The 9,498-nt window shown below is 41.3% G+C and overlaps 1 protein-coding gene across 1 annotated transcript in view; it reads left to right on the plus strand.

The window, feature by feature from the left end:
- Nucleotides 1-1,704: 1,704 nt before the first annotated feature.
- Nucleotides 1,705-9,498, plus strand: part of GINM1 (glycosylated integral membrane protein 1) — a 12,420-nt gene continuing 4,626 nt past the window's right edge. Inside the window, 5 exon segments of the mRNA XM_010163004.2 lie at nucleotides 1,705-1,779; nucleotides 4,218-4,277; nucleotides 4,416-4,512; nucleotides 7,390-7,563; nucleotides 9,232-9,261. Of these exon segments, the coding sequence (XP_010161306.2) occupies nucleotides 1,705-1,779; nucleotides 4,218-4,277; nucleotides 4,416-4,512; nucleotides 7,390-7,563; nucleotides 9,232-9,261 (436 nt within the window).

Here is a 9,498-nt window from a genome sequence, read left to right on the forward strand (position 1 = left end):
TATAAAATACACAAAGTCATACTCAGCCGACAAAAGCGCGACAGTCACAGCAAGTGGGAGAGGAGGCCTCAGGAGCAGAACGAAGGGCGAGACCCTCCAGGGGTGATGGCCACTGAGGAAGAGGGTCATCCCTAACTTTCCAATTTACAGTGAGCGTGATGTTTATGGTACGGAATACTTCTGTTGGCCAGCTTGGGTCAGCTGCCCTGGCTTTTGCTCCTCCTGGCCTTAGCACCTGGCTAACTGTAAACTGCTAAAGACCTTGATCGCTATGGAAACCTGCATACCATGGCTGGCCAGAACTAAAACCAAGTGTCTTACCAACTTTGTTCTCACCAAATTGGGTGGTGCAGTCTTCTTAAAGTGCAGCTTTTCTGACCGAGAATTAATTCTGTGATTCTATCCCAGCGAAACCAGGACACCTGCCCAGTTTTAGACTGGATATTAGGAAAAATTTATTCACTGAAAGGGCAGTCAAGCATTGGAACAGGCTGCCCAGGGAGGTGGTGGACTCGCCTTCCCTGGTGGTATTTAAAAGATGGGTAGACAAGGTGCTTAGGGACATGGTTTAGAGGTGGAATTGGTAGTGTTAGGTTTATGGTTGGACTCGGTGATCTTAAAGGTCTTTTCCAACCACTATGATTCTGTGATTCTGTGTTTTCCTCCCAGTTGAGCAAGCATTAACAACGTATGTCTCTTGAGCACTTACTCATGGGCAGGTATCGGGGTACCAACCAGGGTTGTGTTGGCAGGGGGAGCGCTGTGTGTCACCCGTTCCCTGCTGTGGGTGACAAGATCGGCTGGGATGGAGCTCTGCTCTCCTGAGAGCTTGCAATAGACTCTTCCCCTTTCCCTCAGCCATCCTTCCCAGCTTCTCATTGTGTTTGGCACGCGTCTTGTGGTTCTTGCCCCCATGTGGATTTTGGTATGGGGTGTGTAGGGTCAGGAAGATAGGCCACAGCAGGACCTGTTGAGTTTTGGGTGCAGCACTGCAGGAAAGACCAGTGGGAAGCCATGGGAAGACAGCAGTGAGGAACTCGCCTCAAGGAAGGATTACGTGAGCTGAGAGTATTAGCATAAAATCAAGAAGACTGAGGTGGAAGACTGTTATTTTCCATGGGAAGACATTGTGAAGAGTAATAAATGACCTGTTCATAAATTGCAGCAAGGAAGCTTCAGGTTAGACATTAGGAAAACTTCTGATGTTAAAGGTAGCTGAGTACAAGACTAAATAGTTGAGGAGAGTGTGAAATTTTCCTACATCACTGGAGAGCTTTAAGAATAAGTCTGTCAGGAGTGGCATCGATGTAGTTGATTCCAACCCTGGAAAAGTTGGTCTTCCTCTGGTCCTTGCAAGAACAATTGAAAACTAATTATTTTTTAGCAACAAAACTTTGAGATCTATTTGGAATGCTTCTTAGCAAGACTGGCATCAAGTCTGGTGAGACTGCTTAGTGAAGAGGCAAAAGAACAGAAGACAACTCAGGAGAATGGATGTACAGAATATGGGAAGTGATCAGCAGAATTCATTGGATCCGGATGTGAACAGACTGGTCACAAGAATGGCAAGAATGAGTTCTCTGTTCCTTGTGAACACAAACTTGTAAGGGTCACGGTGTAGCTGCTGTAGCGGAGTATTAATCTGAGTTACTGAGTAGCTTTATGAACCTGTGTCATTCAGGAGATGCACCACCATCTCCTGCGATGATGGTGAGGACAGGCATCTCCTGAGGAGGTGCTGCCAGGACAGGCAGACCGTGCAGCAAAGCCAATCCAACAGCTTGTGGCTTTTGGAACTAGTAGCCTGGCTCCCTCCTCCCAGCTATGCCTTGCATCTCTTGTGCTTGTCTGGCTCTTCCTTGCTTGTTCAACTGACAGAAGAATAGTCTGGCAAAAAAAGGGAGAGTTTTCCTGCCAATTTAATGAGCTAAATTGGCTCACTGGCTTGGCGGACATGAGAGGGACGGATGACCTGTGAGGGAGATCTGCGCTCTCTTAGCGGCAGAGCGGCTGAGCTGTCCTACTTGTCTGCGAGCTGTGATCTATTTCTTGTCACTTTGCCAGCACGGAAGTGATCCACTGAAATATTTTAATTTCTTAAAGATGTAGTTTGCTCTTCAAGTGCAAATTTTAAGTATGTACTGGAATTCATGACGGTGCTTGTGGATACTACATCAACAGAACTGACAGCTGTTTTGAAGAAAACTAATCATCACATCTGTAACTCACTTTGTACGTTGAATGCTCAGTTGTTGATCATACTTATCTTGCCCCACTCCCTTCATTTTCAAATAAACCATTTGATTAAAAAAAAAAAAAGTAGAGGGAATTTTCTTTGCTTTCAGCAATGACAGGCTACCAGTCACTTCCTTTTTCATGTAATCTCAGTGAGTCACTTTGTAGATGTTGAAAAAAAGATTGCAAAATACTTTCTGTAAATGAACTCAAATTTCATTTGAGGCTTAAAAACTGAAGGACTGTTAAGACTGCCTGGAAAATGTATCTTTTGTGCCCTTTGAATTCCCAGAAAACAGAAAAACCTAGGAAGTAATGACACAAGGTTTTGGTAATCTCTTAAACAGTTTGAGGGTATAAAAGATGCTCAGCTCTGAATGCTAGAGCTAAAAGAGATAAAAGTTTGGTGGAGAAGAAAATAAGTTTGAGGAAATTACAGGATGACAGAATGGATTACATCCTACGATTATGTTATTAATCTGGTTTATATTTTCAATTATAGACTTCCAGTTCTCTAAGTAAATTGGTAATTTTCATTTAATTTGAATATCTAGGATTTAAGTTTTGAAGAAAAGTCAGTATAAACACCTCTTTCCTAGAAGGGGCATCAAGAGATTTCTGTTTGGTCTCAGTGGCCAGGGAGTTTTCCTACTGATTTGACAAATGCATCTGAAGCATCAGTGATGAGTGATTTCCAACCAAAAGGTTATCCATATTAGGTATTAAACCATGCTTCTCATGATGCCAGATTTCTGATGAATCAGATTGGGATGTTGTTCTTTAGTTTTTGGCAGTCCTGTCTACCTGTGTACACTGATTAACACCCGTTTTAAGGACTTTTTAACATTATAGTCCCACTTCAAAAGCTCTCTGTTCATGAATTGGAACTGTGTTATGCTAGGTACTGTATATTTCAAGTATTTCCTGGCTGAAAATTTAGTATTTTATAAAACTCCCAAACCAAAAGCCTTTTTATGTATTTAAATTTTTATTTATTTTAAATTCTGAGCAAGTTCAACTTTTTATTGACTCCCTTTTTAGCTGTTCGTTGTGAAACCATGACTCAAACAGAGAGCTAAAGAAGATGCTGAAGGTATGGAGAAGTTTTCCAGAGGAAAATGAAATGGATTAGAATACTTTTAAGTCTCCCAAAAGGCAAATAGGGAGCTTAACATGATTTTTGAAGAGGTGACTCGGGAAAGCCGTGTGGCAATCGGTACTTTTGGCTGTGTCCAAAAGAGGTTTGGCTTCTGGCTTCCATCTGTAGGTTTTGTCAGGGGCAGGCCTGGGAGATTTAAGGTCCCATCTGCAGAAGAGCTCCTGAGATTCCAAGGGTGAAATGAGAGGACAGAACGAGTGAGTCGATAAGTTACAGCAATTAGTGTTTGAAAGAAGGAAGCAAATCCCCATTAGCTGTGAGTTTGGAGGTGTCCCCTGTGGCATAATTTGGGAACGATAACCAAAGAAAAGAAGCAGGATTACTGCTGACAAAAGTGAGTTTTCTTTAGTATAGGCTAACATGTATTAAATTTTCCTTCGCCTGGAAGACTAAATGGAGCACTTAAAAAAAACATTTCCAGAGAATCTGATTTTTTGCCTTGTATTGTCTATTATTTTTCAGCTAATATGAGCGATTTCTTTTCCATTATATCCATGTGAAACAAGTTCTCCTGAGAATTTAGCTTGATTACTATTATTTTATCTTTATTTTTAAAAACCTTTATACATAAGGGGATGCAGCTGTCATTCTTTTTCATCGATCCTCCTTATTAAAAAAGGGGAAAAAACCCCAAACCAGTCCTTACATGAAACAAGTAAGCATATTCCTCTTTCTTTTAGCTGCTGGATAGAAAGCCTGGGAATGTGCTCTGGGGTCTGTACGTTGTTATGGTGTCAGATCAGTGTGTGAAAGCTGCCTGTGGCCTGCAGCGTCTTACGTGTTTCCTCAGAAACTTACATCTCTTTGCACTGTTGCTTTCCAGGAAACAATCAGAGTCAGTGTTATGATGTTGAAGACCAATGGAGAATTTCACAATGGACAGGTTTGTCCAGTTTTTCTCTTTATTCGGTGAATTAATATGCAGTGAAACAAAGTCTGCATGTGGGTGCAAATACATTGTGAGCAGAATTCTAGCACAGGGCCAGGAACCATGCACTCATTCTGTCTGTCTTTGTTTCAGGTTGTTTTTAATATCACCTATGTTAATGGACAAGTATATCTAAATGATTTTCCTATGAAAAGCGGGGTTGCCCACATAACATGTCAAACAGTAATATGTGAGTATTCTTTTTTATTATTATTTTTTTTCCTCCTGGATTATTTGGCTTCCCTGTTATCTGGTAACCAAAGCTTACAATGACTACATGTTCTTGTACTCTGCAAACCTGAGCATTGTAGAAGCAAAAAATTTCCCAAGGTAGCATAAACTGGCTACCAAAGTGGGTGGGGAAAGAAAAATCTTACTGCCTCATTCTCAAGTCACATTCACATGCTTATATGTAAATGGTCTAATCTGAAATCCAGACTCTGCCTATCTTTTCAAAAGAATGTTTTGCACTACAAGCTAGACAATGTAAACAGAAGGATGCAGCTCCACCCTGCTAATGGCTGTGTCCCTACTTGGTTGGCATATATCCAAAAAGAGACTCAATAACAAAAGTATGAATTATTGTTAGGAAGATCTTTTAATTATCTCATTTCTGTGTTTATTGGGCAAACAAGTTTCTGCTGGATAAGATAGAGCACAAACACAGCAGTTTTGCTAGTGTCCTGCAGTGGTTAATGACTTCAAATTATCTTGAAACTGCAATTTTTGCACTGATTCAATGCTACACCTTTTGTGAAAGACCAGAAAGTACTGTGATTTTTTTTGAGTTACACAGGGCACACTGTATAATTAATTAAACAAGGGCCATTATGCTCACTTGATTTAAGCCTCTGTTGTATTCAGAAAGATCTCTTGATGGATCAGGTGCAGTGAGTCTCTAGCTTGGCTTCTGAGATCATCTTCTCCTTACAATCAGGCATTTACTTAGAAAGTACTAATGCTTTTTCTAAATTGCTTCTCTGAGCCATGACCTTGTTTCTTGAACCCTTCTTTCCCAAGCATGATCAATTATTAATTTGACACTATTTCTTCTCTGGAGAGGGAGAGCAGTAATTAATTTCTCTCTTTCTGGGACAGTTATGTTCTTATTGCTTCTATTTTTTCTATCCTAGGGTAGAAAAACATGGCAAAATGGCATTTACCTGAAATATAATTGACTCCAGGAAAACAGATATGATTTTATTGACTAATTCTGAGAGATACTGAGCACTCTACTGTAGTTCCTATTGATTTCCCAGATCATAGTTATAGAGCTCGCAGTGACTACAGTTATGAATGTGAATCTGAAACACTGAGGAAAATACTGATTTGACCTGGGAGCTAGGAACCTGGAACTCCCTCTGTCTGTGTTTTGGTCTGAGTCCTCAGCACAGGGCCTGTCTCTATCTGTAAAGTAAAGTTTATACTATTTACTTACTAAATCCTTGACGATAGATTCAGGTAATGTTTGTAAAATGCTGAAGGTATATCCAGGTACTTGTTACCTGTTAGCGGAGGGGAAAAATACTCCTGAATGTATGTGAAAACCAAACTTGAGCCAAATATTCATGCTCTTGAGTACTGGAGTAGAGACCAAGTCTCCTGAATGCTATTGTCTTAACATTCTTGTCAGATCATGCCTGGCACTTATATCCCTACTTGAAGTTCTCACAAATGTCAGTTTTGGAAGCGTGAGTATCTTTCACTCCTGTTGAATGTGGTGAGGGCTGAGCAGCCTGACACATGAAAGGCTGGGACCACAGGGAGCTTCAGCTGCTTGGCATCTGTCAGGCTTTGGTCCTTTAATGGATGCTTGCTGCTGTAAGTCAGAAGACATTCAGCAACCAGGTTAGTGCTCTGGCTCACACCAATAGGGAACCTTTCTCTTTCTCTCTAACCTCTTTCTCTCCTTCTACCACTTATTTTAGCAATGAGAGATATTGCTAAATGATGCCAAAAAGTATTTTTCTATATTTAGAATAAGCAGAATAGCTTTATGAGGAGAGAGTTCATAGCATAAAAGTGAGAACACACTGAGTTGGTACTGTGTAATTGGAACACACTAGTCCCACATTTCCCCAGGTTGGCTCTTAGGCTCAGCACTGCAAGTGACATGGCACTAGTGGCTTAGAAACAGGGACCAGTTCAGTCTCAGTTCATGTGCCTTGCTGTCTGGCATGCTGGAGAGATCTGTCACCTCCACCCTTGCACTTCTGCAGCACTTCAGTTCTAGCTTGCCCGCACCTGTAGCAGAGACATGGGTTGGGAAAAGGGTACTGACTCTGTGCAGGAACAGTGAGGGTAGAAAGTCAGTTCTCTGTGTACCTGTGGAATATTAGGTGGCTGAAACAGCTGAAAACTTTTGGGTAGGAAGAGAATTTGAGGCATCGTGGTCTCATATGAGAATGGGACAGGGGGGACAGAGAAAAACAAGTGAGGGAACTGACACTCATCTTGTTGTGTATGCAGTGTGCTTGGAAAAGAGCTGTTTGTTTCTGTATTGAGAGGAAGGGGAATGTTGTGCATATCAAGATGTTTACACAGGTGGCTGGCTGGGCTGTGGGTTACTCTTATGAACTCCTTTGGACAACTGGAATAAGAATACAGCAATAGCGAAGCCAAAGAGCGCTGCTTAGAGTGCTGAAACGCAGCCCTCGAAGGCGGGGATGCAACATTGTTTGCAAGCTCCCTCAGCCTGGGGATCATACAGTGCTGCTGTTGGCTGCTCTGTTACGTCATGAGACCTCCTCGGAGTCTGAGTTGGTGATATACTGGTAAAAAATCACGGCATCTGTTCTACCTGTTGCCCAGATTACTCCTGCTTATAACAGCAGTTACCGGAAGCGTTAAGGACATGGGCATAGTACAGAGTTCTGTACAACTGTTCAGGTGTCTCTGGTTTGATGCTAGTGGTCTTCTGTAGTTGTCATGACTTTTCCATTCAGATTCTACGTGTGCAAAAAGGCATCTGTGTCAGAGTTGTGACTGTTCTGTTTGCCCCGTGGTTGTTTGCTGCTTTCTGGTTGGGGGGTTTCTCATTGAAAACTGTGACACTGTGTGTTAACAGTGGAGAACGGAAACTCGGATAACTTACCAGATCAGCAGCGCCTGGGAACCGTCAGTGTTCGCATCATGGTTCACGAGTGGCCTTTGGCATCCAGTTCTGATTTGCAGCTGATTGTCATTCAGGAAGAAGTGACAGAAATTGATGGAAAACAGGTAAAAAAAACCCCAACACACTGCTTGTTTTAAGTTTAGGAGAGGCAAGTAGTTACTCAGGGTTAAAAGGTTTACGTGTATCTGGCTGGTGGTTAGAGCACAAAGTATATAATGTAATGCCAGCTAGCACAGTACTGAGGGAGATAATGCTAAACTAAATTGCCTGTATAGTAGCAAGGGTGTTTCATGAGGAGACTTCAAGTTTTAATGCTTCTATTCTTATTTTAATAATTAGCATTGGATGACTTTCCCTTAAGCTTGTTAGAATACCATTAACTCTGTCACATGCTCTTTCAACACATGCATTTAGGCAAGCAAAGTCAGACTCACAAGCAATACTTCATTTACAAAATAATGTACAAAATTAATAAAAGGGTCATGGGCTCGTTCTGAGTCCTGAAGTTTTCCCCATTGTTTTTATTGCAAGCTAACAAAGTGTTCCAAGCACAGGCAATAGCTTGCAGCAGCAAACTCTTATGGCAGTGGGCTTGTTGTGAAAGCCCACAGCGCCCGAGAGCTTAGCTTTAGAATATTTTGCATGTAAGAGAATCAATTCATTTGATTAAAAATCACGATAATGAACATGGGCTTTGAGATGAACAGAGGAATACCCCCGAATTCTAACTGTATTTGCACAAATACCAGTGAATGTGAGAGATTACAATTATAGCTGAGATTGAAATGTGCAGAACTGAGTTCTCAAAGCCACCTGTAAGGTAGGGTTATTTTTCCAGCCACAGAGGTTCTGGAGAGAAGACAGAGCTGCTGAAGCCAGCAAAAGTGCCATATTTTTGTTGCAGTACGTGTTTGCATCTTACATGTGGCCAGGCTCTTTTCAAGCTGGCTTATGTTCTGCTGCCTGTTTTTTTTAAAAGAATGATGGTAATACCATTGATCCTTAATTAATTGCATGCTCAGCATGTAATATCTTTTTACAGGAATCTGCATCGTGCCAAGATTTTACTCTGTTAATGAAAAATCCCACTGAGAGGTTTGAAGCTTTTCTAATGAGGTGTTTAGCTCACTGTTAGGAAGCTAATATATCCCGGTTTGATTCAGTTGTTACCCAGTAGAGTGGTTGTATTTCAGATCTCAAACTAGACATCACAATACATTTCAGATTCTCACAGGGAGCGGGTAAGAACAACCAGAAAGCTAATGCTGTTGCCTTAATTGTTCCTTTAAGTCAAAAGCTTTCAATCTTTCTCATTAGTCATCAGCTGACAGTAACAATCATCTGTTTCATTGCATCGTTCTGCGCATGTTCGAAGCAAAAGGGGAAAGTTGGTTGGCCTGTGGCTCTGAAAGCATGAGTGAAACTGTATCATGTGCTGCATTCCTCTTTGTAGTTATATTTCTATGTAGCAGTTATAATTATTGTCACAAACACTCTGGATTTCAGTCAGTTCTTGGCCTCACAATGCAGGTATTGATGTTAGCAGGAGTTATGCTGAATGTGTTCTATGTAAGTGATGCCCGCAGTGGTTATTAAATGCAGTGGGTCCAGTGCATCACTGGAAGAGGAGGAAGAAAAAATATTCTTTCAGTTGCTGAAAAAACCAACATTACTGCAAAAGCAAAAGTGTCAGCCTTCCCTCAGCAACACTTTCCCTGTTTGCAAGTGCTCTTTCACTACATACTTGAGTTTTCCATGCCCTAAAATGCCTCCCTGAAAGAGGATCGTAATGAGCTATGTCAGACTTGGTTAAAAGCCCAGGGAGTGACTGCTGTATGCTTTTGCAGAAAGAGAGAGAGACCCAGTCTGTTCAGCACATTTGCTAACCTGGTATAGTCTGTAGAAGTGGGGTAAGTGAAAACAAAGAATACTAATTCACGTTATAACATCTGTATGTCTAAATCTTAATGGCTTGGAATTTTCTGTGATGTATTGGTTTTCTCTGCCAACCTACTTCACTCTTACTTTGAACTCAGTAATATCAACATGTTTGCATCTCTT

This window comes from Antrostomus carolinensis, unplaced genomic scaffold (genome assembly GCF_000700745.2).
Source record: "Antrostomus carolinensis isolate BGI_N321 unplaced genomic scaffold, ASM70074v2 scaffold7432, whole genome shotgun sequence".
NCBI classification, from domain to species: domain Eukaryota; kingdom Metazoa; phylum Chordata; class Aves; order Caprimulgiformes; family Caprimulgidae; genus Antrostomus; species Antrostomus carolinensis.